General features: G+C 46.5%; 1 protein-coding gene across 6 annotated transcripts in view; it reads left to right on the forward strand.

The window, feature by feature from the left end:
- The first annotated feature begins 5,261 nt into the window (after positions 1 to 5,261).
- Positions 5,262 to 23,095, forward strand: part of AGFG1 (ArfGAP with FG repeats 1) — a 99,078-nt gene continuing 81,244 nt past the window's right edge. Inside the window, exon 1 of one of the 6 annotated variants that reach the window (XM_040427819.1) lies at positions 5,262 to 5,594. In XM_040427819.1, the coding sequence (XP_040283753.1) occupies positions 5,428 to 5,594 (167 nt within the window). In that variant the 5' untranslated portion in view covers positions 5,262 to 5,427. The remainder of the gene's footprint in view (positions 5,595 to 23,095) is intronic. The other 5 variants (XM_040427818.1, XM_040427821.1, XM_040427816.1 and 2 more) reach the window with 5 other exon arrangements.

Raw genomic sequence — 23,095 nt, forward strand, 5'->3', positions numbered from 1 at the left:
AAAACACTGAAAAAGCCATACGGTCATGTGCAGAAGGCCTTACACTTTTTGTGAGGCACGGTAACAAAAAATAGCTGTTTTGGCACAGTTTTTATTAGTTAGATCATGTGGTATTTTTATAGAGCAGGTTGTAACGGACGCGACAATACCAAATATGACATCAGTTTTACATAATAAAGCATTTTTGAAAAAATATATTTTTAGTGTCTCCATATTCTGAAAGCCATAGTTTTTTAATTTTTTTGGGCTATTTTCTTAGGTAGGGCCTCATTTTTTGCCAGATGAGATGACAGTTTGATTGGTACTATTTTGCGGTGCGTATGACTTTTTGATCGCTTGATATTACACTTTTTGTGATGTAAGGTGACAAAAAATAGCTTTTTTGAGACAGTTTTTATTTTTTTTATTTTTTTGTGTTTAAGGGCTCTTTCACACCTGCGTTATTGTCTTCCGGCATAGAGTTCCGTCGTCGGGGCTCTATGCCGGAAGAATCCTGATCAGGATTATCCTAATGCATTCTGAATGGAGAGTAATCCGTTCAGGATGCATCAGGATGTCTTCAGTTCCGGTACGGAACGTTTGTTGGCCGGAGAAAATACCGCAGCATGCTGCGCTTTTTGCTCCGGCCAAAAATCCGGAACACTTGCCGCAAGGCCGGATCCGGAATTAATGCCCATTGGAAGGCATTGATCCGGATCCGGCCTTAAGCTAAACGTCGTTTCGGCGCATTGCCGGAGCCGACATTTAGCTTTTTCAGAGTGGTTACCATGGCTGCCGGGACGCTAAAGTCCTGACAGCCATGGTAAGTGTAGCGGGGAGCGGGGGAGCAGTGTACTTACCGTCCGTGCGGCTCCCGGGCGCTCCAGAGTGACGTCAGGGCGCCCCAAGCGCATGGATCACGTGATCGCATGGATCACGTCATCCATGCGCATGGGGCGCTCTGACGTCATTCTGGAGCGCCCCGGGAGCCACACGGACTGTAAGTATACCGCTCCCCCGCTCCCCGCTCCTACTATGGCAACCAGGACTTTAATAGCGTCCTGGGTGCCATAGTAACACTGAAAGCATTTGGAAGACGGTTCCGTCTTCAAATGCTTTCAGTACACTTGCGTTTTTCCGGATCCGGAGTGTAATTCCGGCAAGTGGAGTACACGCCGGATCCGGACAACGCAAGTGTGAAAGAGGCCTAACCGAGAGGTTAGGTCATGTGGTATTTTTTTCAGAGCAGGTTGTTACGAACGTGGCGATACCTAATATCTTTTTTTTTTTTTTACATTTAACACAATAAAAGCATTTTTGAAACAAAAAAAAAATATCATGTTTTAGTGTCTCCATAGTCTGAGAGCCATAGTTTTTTTTATTTTTTGGGCGATTGTCTTAGGTAGGGGCTCATTTTTTGCGGCTCATGCACACGAACATATTTTCTTTCCTTCCCCGTTCCGTTTTTTGCACCATTCATTTCAATGGGTCTGCAAAAAAAAAACAGAAGTTACTCCGTGTATGTCCGTTCCGCAAAAAAATAGAACATGTCCTATTATTGTCCGCATTATGGACAAGGATAGGACTGTTCTATTAGGGGCCAGCTGTTCCGTTCTGCAAAATACAGAATGCACGCGGACGTCATCCGTATTTTTTACGGATCCATGTTTTGCGGACCACAAAATACATAAGGTCTTGTGCATAAGCCCTTAAAGGGGTATTCCGGTTGTTTCAAGTAATCCCCTATCCACAGGGGTCCTAACGTTGGGACCCCTGCCGATCACACGAACGGGGGCCCCGTATCCCCCCTGAAATGAGTGGAGCAACCAGTCGCACATGTGTGCAGCTGCTCAATTAATTTCTTTTGGAGTTCCAGTGATTGCCTAGTACAGCGCTCACCTATCTCGGGAATTCCCATAGAAATGAATGGAGTGGCTGCATGCATGTGTCACCGCCTGCTCTGTTTAGTTCAGGAGTAGGACCCCTACCTATCTAATAGTTATCCCCTATTCTGTGGATAGGGGATAACTTGAAACAACCAGAATACCCCTTTAACAGCAGATCAGCAGACAGACTTTTCCCCGAATTAGGGTCCATTCACACGTCCGTAGTGTATTACGGATCCGCAATACCCCTGGCCGGCACCCCCATAGACTTGCAGACAAGAATAGGACAAATTCTATTTTTTTGCGGAGCCGCGGCCCGGAAGTTTGGGTCAGAAGCCCGGAAGTTCGGGGCCATGCTCCGGAAATGCGGATGCGGAGAGCACATAGTGTGCTCTCCACATCTCTTACGGCCCCATAGAGAATGAATGGGTCTGCACCCGTTCCCGATATTGCGGAACGGATGCGGACCCATTTGTGGATGTGTAAATGGACCCTTAAAGGGGTATTCCCTTCTCAGACAATGGGGGAATATCGCTAAGACATGCCCCCATTGTCTGATAGGTGCGGGTACCACATCTGGGACCCGCACCTACAACGAGAACGGAGCGGGGAGAGCTGTGGCTGGGGCACCCCAGGTTTCCCGGGGTCCATCCACCATCAATCGCTGCTCCAATAAAAGTGAATTGGAGCGCACCATGCACGCGCGGCCCCTGCTCCCATTCATTTCTATGGGGGAGACGGAAATAGCAGAGCCAGTGCTCGGCTATTTTCGGCGGCCTCATAAAAATGAATGGAGAGTGGCTGCACAGTGCGCCCTCCGTTAATTTCCCCACACCTATCAGACAATGGGGGCATATCCTAGCGATATGACCCCATTGTCTGAGCTGGCAAAATCCCTTTAAGGTGTAACCACTACTGAGTACTCAGTTTTTATCTTCCATGATTATGGTATACATATACTGGTGAGATAAGCAGGGTGGGGTGCTCCCCTAATGAAAACAGAAGATAAGGCTAGGTTCACACCACTTGTTTTGCAACACAGTTGGGACATACTTTTTTTTATGCTAACTGCAAAGAAAATTCATATAGTGAAGCCCAGACATGGCCCAACCTGCTCAGCCAGCCAAGTCTGAAGAAACTGACCCGTCCCAGGTATGGAAAGCCTGGGGGTAAGCAGCGTCCTCATCTGCACACCCAGGACCTCTCAAGAGCCCACCTCCAGTGAGGTCGTAAAGGGTGGTCTCCACCAGGCAGATCAGGTAAAACCATCATGTAGCTGCAGCAAAGGACTGTCTGTTCTCAGTACCCCACAGATCACGCAGACTGTACATAGAGACCAGGGGTGCACCACCAATGAGGCCAGGTGAGGCCATCAACTCAGGCAGCACCAGGTAGGGGCAAGAGGGGGGCAGCGGAAGGGCCAAGGGCAATGAGTGCTTTCATTGTGGTAAAGGGGTTAGGTTAAGAAATTGGCATTGAGGGGGTTTCAGTTTTCGCCTCAGGCAGCAGAAAGGCAAGGTGCACCCCTGATAGAGACCATACTGTTCCCAGCAGCAGGCTGTACCTCCAGATATGTGCAGCTGATAGGTCTACTGTTGGGGCGGTGAGCAAGGGCAGATGCAATATTATTGGAGCCTCCCTGGGAATCCTGCCCCTGACGCAACCAGAATGGTTATCCTCATCTTAGATATTTATGGCATGTCCACAGGAGAAGTCAGAAATGTCTGATGGTTGCTGGTACCAGAGGTGGGACCCATATGTACCTCCAGAATGGGGGTCACATAAGGGATGGGTAGCAGACATCCCAACCTGCAAAAACTTTTTTTCAGGGAGGTGCACTTCTCATTTCAGGGAGGTTTTCTTTTTTTTTTCTTTCACAAACTTTTTATTACATTTTCCAAACATATGCAGTATCTGCACACTTTGCTCTATGGTGTGGAGGACTGGGCTCATTACCCTGCCCCAAATTATCATATTTATGTATATGATTAAAGGGATTCTGTCACCACCTGTAAGCCCTGTGAGCTAAACATCTGCTCATGTCCAGGGTAGCATTCTGATTTCTAAGGTGGCCTTATAACAGCTATTTGTGGCTTTATTCTGCGGAAAAACAGGTTTTACTAACCTGTCAATCACTGAATTAAGGTGCCCAAGCAGGGGAGGTCTGTGGATGCATGGTGCCCGGCCGCACGCATCGCCGTTCGTGCCCAGGAGCCTTCTACTCCTCAGTGCCCCCTCTCCCTCCCCCTTTGAGATCCCGCGCGTGTGCACAGGCTCAGCCTGATGCGCCGTTGCGGACTGCTGGCATCGGCTTCTTCTTGCACTGTGCGCACGCGCCGAGAAGGGGACACTGCTACAGGTTGTCGGAAAGGTTTACTGCGAGTAACCTTTCCAAGATATATTGTTTCACATGCGGGCGCCAGGGAGCCGCTATCTAATAGCGGGAGACTCCCTGAACGTCCGGGAGACTTGAGATCCCTGTAGGCAGCCATGCATGCCCGCAGCGCTCTCCATTCACTTCTATGACGCTATGTGAGGTTAGAGTCAGTTTTATACACTACTGTTGTATTCTGCGAGGAACGCTCTACTTTTATGGTGGGGCCCCGTCCTTGAGATAGGAGTGGATCCCAGAGGTGGGACACTCCCGCATCTCTCATATATCTATGGTACATCCTATTGATATGCCATAAATGTCAGATGGCACAAGCCCTAAGTGGCTGAGGCGCCTCAGAGAGTCTCCGGGGTTGGGTCCTCACCAAATGCAATCGGCCATTTACTCCCAGAAAACCCTCTTCCATGTGGATTATGGCGCCGATTCCAGGCCCCAAAAAACCACGTGCAATTCATCTTCATTGAATTAGATAAAGAAACCGCTTGCTTTCATATGGCGCCTTTTTTTCTACTCGCGGCTTCAAAGACCACACTATGTAAAAAAGACGTGACATGTCCCTTCCCATGAAACGGGCAGGATGAAAAACTGCGTCAAAACCGTGTGAAAAAAGTGCATCCTATAAAACCACAAGGAATCCTGCAGCAGATTCCTCATCCTGTTTACAGCACAGGAAACACTCTGTGTGAATATACCCTGAGCAGATTCTGCAGACATGCTAAAAAGTGGACTTCCCCTTTAAATAGAACAGACAGTCCTCCGGTGTGAGGAGAGCAGACTGCCACATGACATCTACTGAGGGAGAACACACAGACCAAGCCCAGCTGCCGTACAACAAGCTTCCCATCCCGTTGCTTAGCAACCAGTGATGGAATCCGGAAGTGTATCGTTCGACTTCCGCCTCCCTCCCCTCTGAGGTGTCAGGACAGAACTTTCACTCTGCCCTCCTCAGCCACATGCCATCTTTACAAGCAGTCGGCCCATCCCTTCTTCCTCGCACTTCCAGCCCTGTACATCGCTATCTCGTACTTGCCCTTTAACGTCACTAGGCCCCGCCTTTCAGTACGTGACGTTCCCAAGCCACGCCCCTAGAACACGTCACTGGCCCTTGACTGTGCCTGCTAGGTGCCGCCCGGTGTCTCCCGGTGTGTCACCCCCGCCCGGTGCTTCACCATGGCGGCCAGCGCCAAGCGGAAGCAGGAGGAAAAGCACCTGAAACTGCTCCGGGAGATGACCAGCCTCCCGCACAACCGCAAGTGCTTCGACTGTGACCAGCGCGGCCCGACCTACGCCAATATGACGGCGGGGGCCTTCGTGTGCACGTCGTGCTCCGGCATCCTGTGAGTACCGGTGTCTGCTGCCGGCTGCTGCCTGTCACCGCCCGGGAGGCTGGGGCGGACATGCGCCGGGACATTTACATCATACACATGTCAGGTCCTACATCTGTACCCACATGTTATACTGGACATACATGTTATATACTGGACATGCATGTTATATACTGGACATACATGTGCTAATACTTCATACATGTTATACACTGGACATACATGTTATACACTGGACATGCATGTTATACACTGGACATGCATGTTATATACTGGACATACATGTGCTAATACTTCATACATGTTATACACTGGACATACATGTTATACACTGGACATACATGTTATACACTGGACATACACGTTATACACTGGACATACATGTTATACACTGGACATACATGTTATACACTGGACATACATGTTATACACTGGACATACATGTTATACACTGGACATACATGTTATACACTGGACATACATGTTATACACTGGACATACATGTTATACACTGGACATACATGTTATACACTGGACATACATGTTATACACTGGACATACATGTTATACACTGGACATACATGTTATACACTGGACATACATGTTATACACTGGACATACATGTTATACACTGGACATACATGTTATACACTGGACATACATGTTATACACTGGACATACATGTGCTAATACTTCATACATGTTATACTGGACATACATGTGCTAATACACTGTACATACATGTTATATACTGGGCATACATGTGCTAATGCATCATACATGTTATATACTGGGCATACATTGTACATGTTATACTGTACATACATGTCCTAATACATTGTACATGTTATACTGTACATACATGTCCTAATACATTGTACATATGCTGTTATATGAACTGTACATACTGTTGTACATATCTCCTTTGAATACGTGCATGTTCTAATGCTTAATACAAATGTTAATTCATACATCTGTATGTACATATGTACTGTAATACTGTGCCTACATACATGTTCTAATACATCGTACATAGGCCAGTTGATACATACTGTATTTACAGAGGATACATATATATGTACTGTGCATACATGTTCTAATACATCATACATAGGTACTGTGAATACATGTTCTAATACATCATACATATGTACTGTGAATACATGTATTTTTAATGCTTGGTACACCTGCCAGATTGTACATACGGTACTTACATTCTATGCTTTCTATAATGTACATACCTATGCCAGTTCCTCCATGCTGTACTGGTATGTATGTACGGTATATACACCGGTGCGTACATACGTGTGTGAGTGCATGCAGATGGTGTTAGAGGCGCTCACACTGCAGCGTCCCCTCCACGATGAGCCCGCTGGCAGCTCCCGTCCCGTACACGGCTGTGTCCCACTGCGGACTTGGTTATACAGTGAATATATCAGACCTTCATCACTGAGCTGATAGTGAGGGGCCGTGTGAACAGAGCCTGACAGACCCCCACAGCAGTCAGTGGTGAGCCAGGGGCTGAAGCTGAGGACTGACTTCTCATACAGACCATGGCTGGGCACATGCCAGGTAGCCAGTGCTGGCGGCCTACTTACAGGCGTGGCCTCTGTTGATTCCTATAGAAAGTCCTATCACTTGGCCACTGGTAAAGTCAAGCTGGTTTCTGATGTGATTCCTAGTTTTACAGTAATTCATTACTAGGATAGATGGGGCTTTCCAACAGTGCATACTGGGGGTTGTAGTTCTGCAGTGACTGGAGAGCTCTGCTGTAAAGTGTTCAGTAGGTTGCTCCTGGTACTTGTTGTGACATCACCCAAACAATGCGGTTTACAGAAGCGTGTCAGATCGCAGTAGGCTTTCCGTGTTTTCAGCCATGTGCAGAAATTTGTCTTTCAACTCTTCAGGACCATTGCAGTACATGTACAAAGTGTCCAGAGAATCTAGATAACGGACGGGTGTGCGGGGGTAAATCTGCAGCGTCAGTCAGCACCACAGAAGTGGTCAGTGCTGTGAAATCTGCCCACATGGCTGTACCTTAAAGGGGCTGTCCGAGTGTTGAGGAGCTCATACACACCAACATATGTATTTTGTGGTCCACAAAAAAATATGGATGACCTCCGTGTGCATTCCGTATTTTGCGGAACAGAACATCTGGCCCCTAATAGAACAGTCCTATCCTTGTCTGTAATGCGGACAATAAGAGGACATGTTCTATTTTTTTGCAGAACGGATATACGGAAGCAGAGTGCACATTTTTTTGCAGACCCATTGAAATGAATGGTTCTGCATATGGCCCGCAAAAAAAAAAAGTGGAACTGACACGGAAAGAAAATACGTTTGTGTGCATGAGCCCTAATACTGATGACCTAGCTTCAGGATAGGTGATCAGTGTTTGAAGAGCCCACTGTCTCTTAGGGTAGTTTCACACTAGCGGCAGGGGAGGCCGGCAGGCTGTTCCGGCGGGTGAACAGTCTGTCGGATTCGTCCTGCCGCTAGTGATCGCGTGCCCCCAGACTTCTGCTCCGTCCCTATTGATTATAATGCGGGCAGAGTTATGGCAGCGCACGCCAAGAGGCAGCCGGACTAAAAGTACTGCATGCAATGGGGACGGTGCGGCAGTCCAGGAGCAGACGTGAACTAGTGGCAGGACGGATCCGACAGGCTGTTCACCCGCCCGGAGTCCCCTGCCACTAGTGTGAAAGTACCCTTAAACAGATGATCGGTGAAGGTGGCGGGAGTTGGACCCCCACCAGTCAGATACTGATGACCTATCCTGAAGCCAGTAACGCCATGTTCATCGTAGCCAAGTGAATGGGGCTGAGCTGCAATAGCAAGCACTGCTGCTATACCATGTACGGCCCTGTGCCTGGAAGCCTCTTCAAACAGCTGATCAGCGGGGGTCCTGGGTGTTGGACCCCCCACCAATCTCATACTGATGACCTGTCTTGAGGATTAAACACTCCGGCGACCCCTTTAAAGGGGTATTCCCATATAATAAAGTGATGCCATACCACTGGCCCCTTCACCAGTCCTGAGAATGAAGGGGATTACGGTAAGTGATGCGCCCCCACATTTTATCTCTATCCGGCTGCACTTCCAGGGTGCAGTTCCCTGCACTTCCAGGATGCAGCGCTCTACACCAATGCTGCTTCTCCTTCATTCTCTGGACTGGTGGAGGGACCAGAGCTCAGAACCTCACCCACCAGAAAGCGACGGCATATTCTAATCATATTCCATCACTTTCAGATGGGAAACCAATATTGGTGCAGTTTGCATAGTAAATGGTAGCTTTCCAGCTGGCCATGGCTGTGCATGTACCGTGCCTATTGCAAAAGTGGTGGAAATCAAATTAAGTGGTTCTCTGCCTCTCCACAGGATTATCCTCCAGATAGGTCATCAATTTTCAGATTGGTGGCACCCTCGCCGATCTCCTGTTTTGGGCGGACGTGACACCGTAACCTATAGTGTGTACAGAGCTGGAGGCGGATGTCTCTGTACGCTGGGTGGTGGCCGTGCCATTCACGTGAATTGGAGCTGAGCTTCCGTACAGCGGTGCTGAATACTGCGCAGTGTAGAGCAGGGGTCTGCAACCATCGGCACCCCAGCTGCTGTGAAACTACAATTCCCAGCATACACAGGTACTCGGCTGTTCTTGTAACTCCCATGGAAGTGAAAGGAGGATTCTGGGAGTTGTAGTTTTAGAACAGCTGGAGGTTGCTGATCCCTGGTGTAGAGTCTTCTGCTTCCACTTCGTACAGCAGATTGGTGAGGGTGTCAGTTGTCAGACCCCCACCGATCTAGTGGATAGATCATCAGTATCCGTAGCCCAGTAAACCCCTCTAAGCTGGATACAGCAGAGCTTACATAGTGGTGTAGTAGTTGTCAACCCATTCCAGTGCTATTCCAGCTGGATTTTTTTGCTAATAATCCCATTTATTTATGGGATCAATGCTTAGATTCTGCATAAGATTAAGGTGGGTATCCATGTTTTAGTAGTATTCAAGTGTATAGGAACAAACCCCTTTAATTTTTGGGGCCAATGAACTGGGACCCCTGTTTCACTAGAATCAGGGGGCACATTACTGAGCGTGTGGCTTTTTGGATTTCAGGCTGCAATGTAATGCACAGCTCTATTGTAACTATCGGGCACGGTATCACGTTGTGTTTTCCAGGTAGGTAAGTCTCGTGAGTCACTTATCATTATTTGACAGCTGTATATTTCCACGTGGGCGCAGTGCAGAGTTCAGGTACTGTAGATGAGCTGATAGACGCCGGCTCACTCACGTCACGTTGACTCACATATCCATTCAGAACTGATTCAATGGCAGGACATTCAGAAAAAAGTGGCGCCGAACAAAAGTTAGTGTTGCCCATAGCAACCAGTTAGTGTGGCTTTTATGTTTGCCAGATGCTGTGTTGAACATTGGTACCTTTATATACCAGAAAGAACGGGATGCATTCAGGTCAGGGGTCCGGTAGTGCCAGGAGTCCGGATGGATGGACTGCACGTAGAGAAAAGCTGTCGAGAGAGGTAGAGTCAAAGAACGTTCCAAATGGAGAATGCTTCAGCTGCATTAGGGGGGTATTCCCATGTAATAGCGGAATGGCATATTAATGGTTGGTGAGGGAGCATTGATTGAGCACTGCGGCCCAGATTTACTAATCCTGTAGATGGCGTAAACCTAGATCGGGGCTCAGGCTGGATGATAAATCGGGTACAGGGACAGGAGCTTTTCTCTGACTCTATACCAACTCTTGGTTGGCTTACTTTGAGACAGATTTTTACATCAGAACGTCGCATCTTAGGCCCCTCCCCAGTTCCCAATAAGCCCTGCCCCTTTGGAAAAAGTGTAGCAATCCTAGATGTGCCAATTTGTGCCACTTTTTAGACAGATTTTTGCCAGCCACATTGGTAAATCTGGGCCTGGATCCCCTAATTTTGCTTGCACAGCGGGTGGCTGAGACTCCTCTGTACTGGGTGACGTAGAAGGCCATGCAGTGTTGCCTCAGGACTGTGGCTCCTCCGGTCTAACAATTGGTGGTGGTCCATGAGCTATCCTAGTAATATGCCAGCACTTTTTAAGATGAAAATACCCATTGTCAGTTTGTCCACGGTAGAGAATGATGGTTTGTTCACATAATTTGGCAAAAATGTCACCCCCCAAATTTAGAAAGGGGTTCTAATGTCTAGGTGGAAAGTGTTAAGAGGTATCCACATGGTCTGTGGTAGTTACAGCAAGGCTCCTGAGACTTGTCCTCCTCTGACTAGTTTTCTTTCTAGGCTGGCTTCGGTGTAGAAGAGGATTTCCTACTTTACACTAATGTGGGTTGCTTCTCTTTTTGTCAGGAAATATAAGGACATAAGGTGTGGAAGTTCAGCTGTGTGGGTATTCATGTGTTTCTCCAACATTTTAGTGAGAAATGTTCATATGTTGGAGTCCTAGCCCCTAGGTCATCCGTGCAAGGGCTAATTCACATTCTTTTTTTTTTCTATTCATTCCTTTGCTCCGTTTTTGTAAGAGTGATCACAGATGCCACCCCCACCCAAGTTGTGACAGCTTTTTAGAACAAATCACCCACCATAAACGTCATGGTGTACTGATAAGCAATGCCTTCGACTTCTGATCACCACTGCTGGCCAGAATGAAAGGCCTGTGGCAGGAGATATCAAGAGAAGCCAGAATTTGACCTGTTGGATTTCAGAGATGGGCTGCTATCACAAGTGTCTGCCAACGTCTTGTCTCCCACCTCAGGAGACTGGTAAGGCCGGTTTCCGGAGAACATGTGCTATCCATGAAAGACGCTCGATGTGATGGCCACATTTCCTGAACCCACATCAACTTGTCTGAGCTGAACTCATAGTGATCTTTGATGCTGTGACTTCCAGCCAGACTGTGGGTCTACTCATCATTAGTGATGAGAGGCAGGTGCCGTATTCGAATTAGCAATATTTCACGAATATTTTGCTAAATATTCGTGATATATTCGCTAATTCGAGACTTCGTTATATTCGTACAATGCTATTCTATTGCGAAAAATCGTCATTGTGTGCGCTTACTAGTTTTTGGCATAAGATAAACTATATTAAATAATGAAGCATATGGGGGCTGGATATTGCGGATGTGCTAGCGGCCATCTAGTAACCCATGTCCTCAGCTCTATGCACAAAATCCCGGTGACAGGTTCCCTTTAACGCTCTTACACGATTTGATTAATGCGCATATTTAATAGTAAATTTTTGGCATAAGATAAACTATATTAAATAATGAAGAATATTCTAATTCAGTACTGACTAAGGTATTTTAGCCTTCTCACATTGGGCCACAAGTAATGGTCCATTACCGGCCTGCTTTTTTCTTGTGGGCCAATGTGAGAAGGCTAAAATACCTTAGTCAGTACTGAATTAGAATATTCTTCATTATTTAATATAGTTTATCTTATGCCAAAATATGACAATTAAATATACGCATTAATCAAATCGTGTAAGAGTGGTAAAGGGAACCTGTCACCGGGATTTTGTGCATAGAGCTGAGGACATGGGTTACTAGATGGCCGCTAGCACATCTGCAGTCCCCATAGCTCTGTGTGCTTTTATTGTGTAAAAAAAACGATTTGATACATATGCAAATTAACCTGAGATGAGTCCTGTCCCTGAGATTAGTCAAGGACAGGACTCGTCTCAGGTTAATTTGCATATGTATCAAATCTTTTTTTTTTTTTTTACACAATAAAAGCACACAGAGCTATGGGGACTGGATATTGCAGATGTGCTAGTGGCCATCTAGCAACCCATGTCCTCAGCTCTATACACAATCCTGGTGACAGGTTCCCTTTAAGCAACTTTCCTATTGGGTTGGCTTGGTAGATTTGTCGAATATGTAGAATATAGCGCTATATTCTTTTTATTTTTATTTTATATAACAAACATACAAAAACACAAAAATCCAAAGATCCATATTACATAGATCAATAATGCAATAACATTTTACCCCTATACCCACCCACCCCTCTTTGGAGAGAGAGAGAGAGAATAAAATAATAATATAGCGCTATATTCGTAATACAAATATTTATTTATTTATTTTTCATCTGAACCCATTACATTTACTATCACTAATGGGTTCAGATTAGGGATCAACCCATATTGATTTTTTTTAGAGCTGATACCAATAATCGGTGAACTTTCAGGCCGATAGCCGATTATTTATACCGATATTTTATGTATTATAATATATATTATATTAGTTGGTAGTCACTGAGGTGGTGGAAATTTGCATTTGGCACTAGTATATTATAACTGTACGGTAAAAGCCCTTAGTTGGTAGTCAATTTATAATTTACATTTATAATATACTAGTGCCAATTTCCACACCACACCCTTCCTTCTCACTGACTTTATTAACCCTTATCAGACCTCAGATCAGACTATAATTAACCCCTATCAGACATCAGATCAGACTTTAATTAACCCCTATCAGACCTCAGATCAGACTTTAATTAACCCCTATCAGACCTCAGATCAGACTTTAATTAACCCCTATCAGACCTCAGATCAGACTTTAATTAACCCCGATCAGACCTCAGATCAGACTTTAATTAACCCCGATCAGACCTCAGATCAGACTTTAATTAACCCCTATCAGACCTCAGATCAGACTTTAATTAACCCCTATCAGACCTCAGATCAGACTTTATTTAACCCCTAACAGACTTCAGATGAATAAAATAAAAAAACTCCTCACCTCTCCTGCACCGCGGCTCCTCTTTATCTCCGGGTCCGGTGTTGCGCTCCCTTGTGTTCTCCGGCCCGTGCTGCACTGTTACCTGACAGCGTGCAGCGTCAGGTCATAGTGCGCGTACTACGTCCTGGCGCTGTACGGCATCAGGACAGTGCAGCGTGGGCCCCATCAAAGAGGACCAGGGAGGGTGAGTATCGGAAGTGCTTGCTGCGCTTCTTCCCTGCTCCTGGCACCCGATGCATACTAGTGAGCGCTTCCATAAGCGCTCACTAGTATTCGCTTTATAAACATTATTGGCAAGGTTAGGTGCCGATACCGATAATGTGCAAAATCCTTAATATCGGCCGATGATATCGGTACTTCCAAAAATTGGTCGATCGGTTCAGATGAAAAAACATAATCGTTTTAATGAATATATATCAATATATTATAAATATTCGCGAATTATCGAAGTGCTGATAATCGCGAGAAAAATTCGAATATTCGCGCTCAACACTACTCATCAGGCACTGGGCAGTAGAGTTGCCTTTAGGCAGTGGGTTTGTGTCGGCCGTGCCACAGTCTGTCTGGGAAATGTGGCCGTCACATGGATCGCACGCAGTCAGCTGAAACCAGCCTGCTTAATAACAAAACAAAATATAAATATAAAAACACCCCAAAAAGCGAGGTCGCCAAAGTAAATTCCAAGGTGTCCTAAGGTGCGCACACAAAGGGAAGGATTTATGATGGTCATTTTTGAAGTCAGTCTTGCGTTGCTATCATTTGCACCAAATTTTTCAACTGCTTTATATACAGTAAGTGGTGAATTTTTTTAAAAATAACTCTTAGGCCCCTTTCACACAGGCGAGTATTCCGCGCGGATGCGATGCGTGAGGTGAACGCATTGCACCCGCACTGAATACCGACCTATCCATTTCTATGAGGCTGTTCAGATGAGCGGTGATTCTCACGCATCACTTGTGCGTTGCGTGAAAATCGCAGCAAGCTCTATATTCTGTGTTTTTCACGCAATGCAGGCCCCATAGAAGTGAATGGGGTTGCGTGAAAATCGCAAGCATCCGCAAGCAAGTGCGGATGCGGTGCGATTTTCAAGCACGGTTGTTAGGAGATGATCGGGATGGACACCCGATCATTATTATTTTCCCTTATAACATCGTTATAAGGGAAAATAATAGCATTCTGAATACAGAATGCATAGTAAAACAGCACTGGAGGGGTTAAAAAATAATAATAATAATTTAACTCACCTTAGTCCACTTGATCGCGTAGCCCGGCATCTCCTTCTGTCTCCTTTGTTGAACAGGACCTGTGGTGAGCATTCTTTACAGGTCAAGGACCTTTGATGACGTCACTCCGGTCATCACATGATCCATCACATGATCTTTTACCATGGTGATGGATCATGTGATGACCGGAGTGACGTCATCAAAGGTCCTTGACCTGTAAAGAATGCTCACCACAGGTCCTGTTCAACAAAGGAGACAGAAGGAGATGCCGGCATCGCGATCAAGTGGACTAAGGTGAGTTAGGGTCCATTCACACGTCCGTTGTTTCTTTCCTGATCTGTTCCGTTTTTTGCGGAACAGATCTGTACACATTAATTTTCAATGGGTCCTGAAAAAATTCGGACAGCTCAATGTCTGATTTTTTTTCAGGACCCATTGAAAATGAATGGGTACAGAACTGGTCCAGATCTGTTCTGCAAAAAACGGAACAGATCAGGAAAGAAACAACGGTCGTGTGAATGGACCCTAAAATTATAATTATTATTTTTTTAACCCCTCCAGCGCTGTTTTACTAAGCATTCTGTATTCAGAATGCTATTATTTTCCCTTATAACCATGTTATAGGGGAAAATAATACAATCTACAGAACACCGATCCCAAGCCCGAACTTCTGTGAAGAAGTTCGGGTTTGGGTACCAAACATGCGCGATTTTTCTCACGCGAGTGCAAAACGCATTACAATGTTTTGCACTCGCGCGGAAAAATCGCGGGTGTTCCCGCAACGCACCCGCACATTTTCGCCCCTGTGAAAGAGGCCTTAGGGTACGACCACACAGTCAGGTATTGGCATGCAGTTTTTGAAGCCAAAAATGACCATACCCCTAAGGTTACTTTCACACTGGCATTTTGGTTTCCGTTTGCGAGATCCGTTCAGGGCTCTCACAAGTGGTCCAGAACGGATCAGTTTTGCCCTAATGCATTCTGAATGGAAAAGAATCCGCTCAGAATGCATCAGTTTGCCTCCGTTCCGTCTCCATTCCGCTTTAGAGGCGGACACCAAAACACTGCCTTGCAGCATTTTGGTGTCCGTCTGACGAAACTGAGCCAAACAGGGACGGATCTGACCCAATCTGGCACAATAGAAAACGGATCCGTCTTCCATTGACTTTCAGTGGAGTTCATGATGGATCCGTCTTGGCTATGTTACAGATAATACAACCGGATCCTTTCCTGAACGGATGCATGTGGTTGTATTATTGTAACGGACCCGTTTTTGCAGATCCATGACGGATCCGCCCAAAACGCGAGTGTGAAAGTAGCCTAAGTAGAAGTGAATTTGTGACAGTTTATGAAACTTGATCAATCTGCTGTGCACTCAGTCTCAGGAGTGATAAGAGCAATGTAAAATCACAAGAATCCTGAATGTCTTGCGCAAAAATGGCATGTGCCAAAATTTGTGGCTTTTTTTTTTTTTTTTTACAACAGAAAACTGGTGTACAGGGCTTATTAAATTGCTCCCAAAATAAATAAGTGAAAAAAAAAAAAATTAAAATGGCAAAGATGGTGTTGTTTATGGCAGGCACTCAAAATGAATTAAAAGCTACAAATAAAAATATATATAAAAAAAATACAGTTTACGCTTTCTAGTGGTTTCTAGATGATGAAAACTGGCATCGTTGCTATGGGAGATGTTAAACTTTTGATATTCGATTTTTAAAATAACCCCCGACCTGAGAATGTCAGGACCTCGGGGGCCCCAAACTGGCTGCCGATGAATAGTTTTTATCCCTTGTTCCCCGGTTTACCATGAGGCCATTCTCCCGTGACTCCACATGGCGCTATGAGAAGCCGAAGTGTTAATTAGCAATCCTGTGGCCTTCATCCCGTTTTTTTTCCTGCACAACATGCTGCGATGTGTGTTAAGTTGGCACCCAGACCACATGTTTGCGTCCAGCTGGCACGTGCTGGGGATTGGTGTTTGTTTTCCGCGCTGGACCGCACTTATCTGCTTTGAAGTCTCGGTTCGCCCGAACGTTCTGGATTTTCTGGGAAAATGAAATAAATGTCACAGATAAAAATCTCTCTGTGTGGCTAATTAAAAATATGGACCGACGGGCTGTTGCTGGAAAAAGCGATACTGGTTGTTTTGGGCAACATGTATGTTTGTGTGACAATGTTAACCCTTCCTTGGTCTCTATTTTTAGGAGAACAGTGTGATTCTGCAGTTGTAGTAATGACTATGTATGTATGAGATAAAGGGAAGATAAAAAGTAAAGCAAGTTCTTGGAAGCCTCACCAAATGGGAATGAAGTCCACTCCAATAACCTCTCACCTACTACATTTCATCAGCTTTAGGCCAGGAAATGCATTTTTTAAATTTTTTTTTTTTTAAGGGCTATTTCCATCTCCTAAAGTAATGATATATTGCTAGGATATGCCATCACTCTGTGCTGAATTAGTGCACTTGACAGTGAAAATCAGCCATTAAAAACGGACCGAAAATGGATGCAGAATGGCCGTAAAAAACTAACAGTAAGGCCTCATGCACATGACCGTGGTTTTGTTTCGCATCCGATCAGCATTTTCTGCAGATCAGATGCGGACCCATTCATCTCAAGGGGTCGGAAAAGATGCGGATAGCACACTGTGTGCTGTTTGCATCCGTAAGTCCGTTACGCGTCCCCCGCAAAAAATTAGAACATGTTCTGTTGTCCATTTTGCGGACATGGATAGGCCAGTTCTACAAAGGGCAGGACGTACCGTTCCATGATTTGCGGTCTGCAAAAACGGCAACGGCTGTGTGCATGAGCCCTGAGTCCGTTTTTTTTTTGTTCACTGTCTTGTGCATGTAGCCTTTTATTCTGAGGATTGGTGGGGGCACCGTAGGTCGGAACCACCATTGATCATAAAATGATGGCGCATGCTAATGATATGAGTGTCAGGAAAATCTGTGCAACCAATGGCTACTGTACTGCTGCAAAATCACATTGCTTTCAATGAAAACTGTTTTGCAGTGCCTGCGTATGCATCACACATTAGGTATATTAGCTACTGAAGTTTTGGTAAAGAGACATCGGCCCCTTCTTGTGCAGGGTGACTGGAAATAGAATTTTTCCCTCAATTTGCATGGTACTATATTCTACTGTAAGTTGATATTTTAGTATGCCTTTTGTATGGTGACAGCAGGGTGCACAAACCCGTTGTATCCTGACCTTGCAGTTGTACTCTCTTCTGTCTGTCGCCTACTTTATGCTAACATACATTTGGTAGGTTGGCAAGACGTACAGTAGAAATGGGAGTGTGACTACATGGTCTGTTTGTAGTCTGTTACCATGGAGACACATTGGCGCTGTGGATGCAAAACAAGACAGTTTGCAAAGTTGCTTAATTTTGTTTGAGCTAGGGCAATAAAAAAAACTATTGGCTGCACACGGCGTATAGCATCGAAAAGGAATAGTAATATACCTACGGTAATTAAAGGAGCATAAATTACCATACAAAGAGGTGGCCGCACGCGGAATCTGCACAGATGATCCGGTCCCCACTGATCAGTTGATTAGACTACTTTTACACTAGCGTTAATATTTTCTGGTATTGAGATCCGGCATGGGGTCTCAATACCGGAGAAAGACGCTTCCATTTTGTCCCCACTCACTGTCAATGGGGACAAAACGTAACTAAACAGAACGCTCCAAAATGCATCCCGTTCCGTTTGGTTGCGTTCTCATACCGGAGAGCAAACTTGCTGCGGTTTTCTTTCCGTCATGGAATGCGGAGCAAATCAGATCCGGCATGACGTACAGTGCAAGTCAATGAGAACAGATCTGTTTTCTCTGACACAATAGAAAACGTATCCGTCCCCCATTGACTTTCAGCAGAGTTCATGACGGATCCGTCTTGGCGATGTTAAAGATAATACAACCGTATCCGTTTATAACGGATGCAGACGGTTGTATTATCAGTAACGGAAGCGTTTTTGCTGAGCTCTACCGGATCCAGTAGAAACTCTAGTGTGAAAGTAGCCTTAGCTATGCATAAATATCTGGTTGATCACAGGGAGAAAAAAGTAACATAAGATTTTTAGAGTTTTTTTTAATTTTTATTATTACTGTATTTGACATTTTCACATTACTTGATGTATGCACAGTTCTAGATTGTTCTGCTGAATTTACCTGCGTCTTTCCTCCTAAAACCAGTCCTTGCCGAACAGGTTGTGTTTTCTTCAGTAAGATGTAGGCACATTCCACGTATTGACGTCTGTTAATATTTACCTCCTGCAGTCACAAAGCTGGGCAGTGAGCTTGGCATGTATGCCCTCAATGGCATATACTCATTCCTTCCGGGGCGGTCAGAAAGGGCACAGGGCTCGGTTGGAAAGTGACCTCTTAGCACATTTCCCATAATGCACCGTCCCTGTTATGATTACCAGACATGGGAATTCGAGCAATTCAAGTTTCCTTCTTTATAATGTATATTCCTCGGGTGTTGAGAAGCATCTGTTATGTATAAGGGCTCATGCACATGACAGTATGTATTTTGCAGTCTGTAAAAACGGATCCGCAAAAAATACGGATGACGTCCGCGTGCATTCAATATTTTGCAGAACGGAACAGCTGGCCCCTAATAGAACAGTGGCAGCCTATCCTTGTCCGTAATACAGAAATGGAATGCACACGGAGTACCTTCCATTTTTTTGCAGACCCATTGCAATGAATGGTTCCGTATACGGTTCGCAAAAAAAACAGAACAGACACGGAAAGAAAATACATTAGTGTGCATGAGCCCTAAGCCTGTGGCCCACAATTTCTGCCGCTTGGAATCAGCCGTCTTGGTAAAATAAGCTCTAAATGTTTTTTTTTTCTTGGTCCCTACCATGGGGCTGTATATCAATGTTTTACCGAAGGGTGATCCAGTGATAGGGTGAAGTAGAAATGGCAGAGTAAGGCCTCATGCACACGACCGTTGTGTGCACCCGTGGCCGTTGTGCCGTTTTCCGTTTTTTTTCGCGGACCCATTGACTTTCAATGGGTCCGTGGAAAAATCGGAAAATGCACTGTTTTGCAGCCGCATCCGTGATCCGTGTTTCCTGGCCGTGAAAAAAATATGACCTGTCCTATTTTTTTCACGGCCAACGGTTCACGGACACATTCAAGTCAATGGGTCCGTGAAAGAACACGGATGCACACAAGATTGGCATCCGTGTCCGTGATCCGTGGCCGTAGGTTAGTTTTTATACAGACGGATCCGAAGATCCGTCTGCATAAAAGCTTTTTCATAGCTGAGTTTTCACTTCGTGAAAACTCAGAACCGACAGTATATTCTAACACAGAGGCGTTCCCATGGTGATGGGGACGCTTCAGGTTAGAATATACTAACAGAACTGTGTACATGACTGCCCCCTGCTGCCTGGAAGTTGCTGCCAGGCAGCAGGGGGCAGCCCCCCCCCCCTGTAGTTAACACATTGGTGGCCAGTGTGGCCGGCCCCCCCCTCCCTCCCCTGTAGTTAACTCATTGATGGCTAGTGCTGCCGCCCCCCCCTCTCCTGTAGTTAACTCATTATTGGCCAGTGGGCCTCCCCCCTCCCCTGTTGTTAACTCATTGGTGGCCAGTGGGCCCCCCCCCTGTAGTTAACACATTGGTGGCCAGTGTGGCCCCCCCTCCCCTGTAGTTAACTCATTGGTGGCCAGTGCGGCCGGCCCCCCTCCCTCCCCTGTAGTTAACTCGTTGGTGGCCAGTGCGGCCGGCCCCCCTCCCTCCCCTGTAGTTAACTCGTTGGTGGCCAGTGCGGCCGGCCCCCCTCCCTCCCCTGTAGTTAACTCGTTGGTGGCCAGTGCGGCCGGCCCCCCTCCCTCCCCTGTAGTTAACTCGTTGGTGGCCAGTGCGGCCGGCCCCCCTCCCTCCCCTGTAGTTAACTCGTTGGTGGCCAGTGCGGCCGGCCCCCCTCCCTCCCCTGTAGTTAACTCGTTGGTGGCCAGTGGGCCCCCCCCCCACCCTCCCCTGTAGTTAACTCGTTGGTGGCCAGTGGGCCTTCTCCCCTCCCTCCCCCTCCTAATTAAATCTCCCCCCTATCATTGGTGGCAGCGGAGTGTACCGATCGGAGTCCCAGTTTAATCGCTGGGGCTCCGATCGGTAACCATGGCAACCAGGACGCTACTGCAGTCCCGGTTGCCATGGTTACTTAGCAATTTGTAGAACCATTATACTTACCTGCGAGCTGCGATCTCTGCGTCCGGCCGGGAGCTCCTCCTACTGGTAAGTGACAGGTCCGGCCGGGAGCTCCTCCTACTGGTAAGTGACAGGTCCGGCCGGGAGCTCCTCCTACTGGTAAGTGACAGGTCATGTCACTTACCAGTAGGAGGAGCTCCCGGCCGGACCTGTCACTTACCAGTAGGAGGAGCTCCTGGCCGGACGCAGAGATCGCAGCTCGCAGGTAAGTATAATGGTTCTACAAATTGCTAAGTAACCATGGCAACTGGGACTGCAGTAGCGTCCTGGTTGCCATGGTTACCGATCGGAGCCCCAGCGATTAAACTGGGACTCCGATCGGTACACTCCGCTGCCACCAATGATAGGGGGGAGATTTTAATTAGGAGGGGGAGGGAGGGGAGAAGGCCCACTGGCCACCAACGAGTTAACTACAGGGGAGGGAGGGGGGGGCCCACTGGCCACCAACGAGTTAACTACAGGGGAGGGAGGGGGGCCGGCCGCACTGGCCACCAATGAGTTAACTACAGGGGAGGGGGGGGGCCCACTGGCCACCAATGAGTTAACTACAGGGGAGGGGGGGGGGCGGCCGCACTGGCCACCAATGAGTTAACTACAGGGGAGGGGGGGGGGGCGAAAGCACTGGCCACCAATGAGTTAACTACAGGGGAGGGAGGGGGGGGGCCGGCCACACTGGCCACCAATGTGTTAACTACAGGGGGGGGGGGGCTGCAGCAGGGGGCAGTAATGTACACAGTTCTTTTAGTATATTCTAACCTGAAGCGTCCCCATCACCATGGGAACGCCCCTGTGTTAGAATATACTGTCGGATTTGAGTTTCACGATGTAACTCAAATCCGACAGTATATTCTAACATAGAGGCGTTCCCATGGTGATGGGGACGCTTCAAGTTAAAATATACCATCGGATTGGAGAAAACTCCGATCCGATGGTATATTAACTCCTGACTTTACATTGAAAGTCAATGGGGGACGGATCCGTTTGAAATTGCACCATATTGTGTCAACGTCAAACGGATCCGTCCCCATTGACTTGCATTGTAATTCAGGACGGATCCGTTTGGCTCCGCACGGCCAGGCGGACACCAAAACAACCTTTTTTTTTCATGTCCGTGGATCCTCCAAAAATCAAGGAAGACCCACGGACGAAAAAACGGTCACGGAAAAACGGAACCCCGTTTTGCGGACCGCAAAAAAATACGGTCGTGTGCATGAGGCCTAAATCATAGTGAAGTGTTTATGTGCAGCTTCTGATGCTTTATTTTGCGTGTAGACGTGTAGCCAGAAGTGTTGAGCGAGCATGCTCGGCCGAACAACAGTTCGGCTCCAGCATCGCTATGCTCGGCACATCGCAGTGTTCGGCCGAATACTGTGTGTGCTCGAGTACAATGAAAATCAATGGAAGACCCGAGCATTAAACCAGGCACCCCCTGCTCTGAAGAAGAAAGGGTGTCTGGTTCACAGAAAAAGGTTAGAAATTGATGGGAACACCACCAAAGTTGTTTGAAAACCCCATGGGAAGGATGTCTGGATGCATCTTGGACTCCTATTACCTATGACATACAATAAACAACCACACAAAGGCTATATGCCAAAAGCCGGGTATGTGCAAGCCAACAATCTATCCATGAGACAAATACAGTCAGCATACCTTACAATGGCAGCCTTGTGCACTATGATATATTCAAAACCAGCTCTCATCTGACTGAGAGCCAGTAAGCCTCAAAGTCGCTTCATAACTGTTGGATGACTTGGGTGGACCTGCGCACCTAGATCATTATCCTTACGGAGACAAAAAGTTTTCTGATTGTCCTAACATAATACTCAATAACCTTTCTATACAGTGTTGTCATGTAAACTCATTTGCATAATCGTGGGCATATGCAAATTAGCTGAATCTGCTTGTTTTTCAGCTGAAACACGATTTGCATGGAAAATTTGCGATTAGAATATTCGCGATCAACACTACTCATGAACAGCGCCATTTATTGGAATCATAGTCTTATGAAAAGACTATAAATCTAATAGATGGCGCTGTTCATGACTCATGAACAGCGCCATCTATTGGTTTCATAGTCTTTCAATGTTGTTCCCTGCCATAGCAATGTGCTTCTGCGGTTTGGCATGTGCTGACTGACCCCCTTTTTTGTTTTTTCTTTGCAGTTTGTACTGGAGGTGTGGCTGCCTCCTCAGTCATGCACTCCTGACCACCCTGTCTGCCCTATAGGCTGATTTTAATTAGTGTTAGTACATAGTCAGGCCTGCTCCCCTTCACTCACTGAAGCCATGGCACCAGGAGTGGGATAGTTTGTGGACTCTCA

Source organism: Bufo bufo, chromosome 4, assembly GCF_905171765.1.
Source record: "Bufo bufo chromosome 4, aBufBuf1.1, whole genome shotgun sequence".
NCBI classification, from domain to species: domain Eukaryota; kingdom Metazoa; phylum Chordata; class Amphibia; order Anura; family Bufonidae; genus Bufo; species Bufo bufo.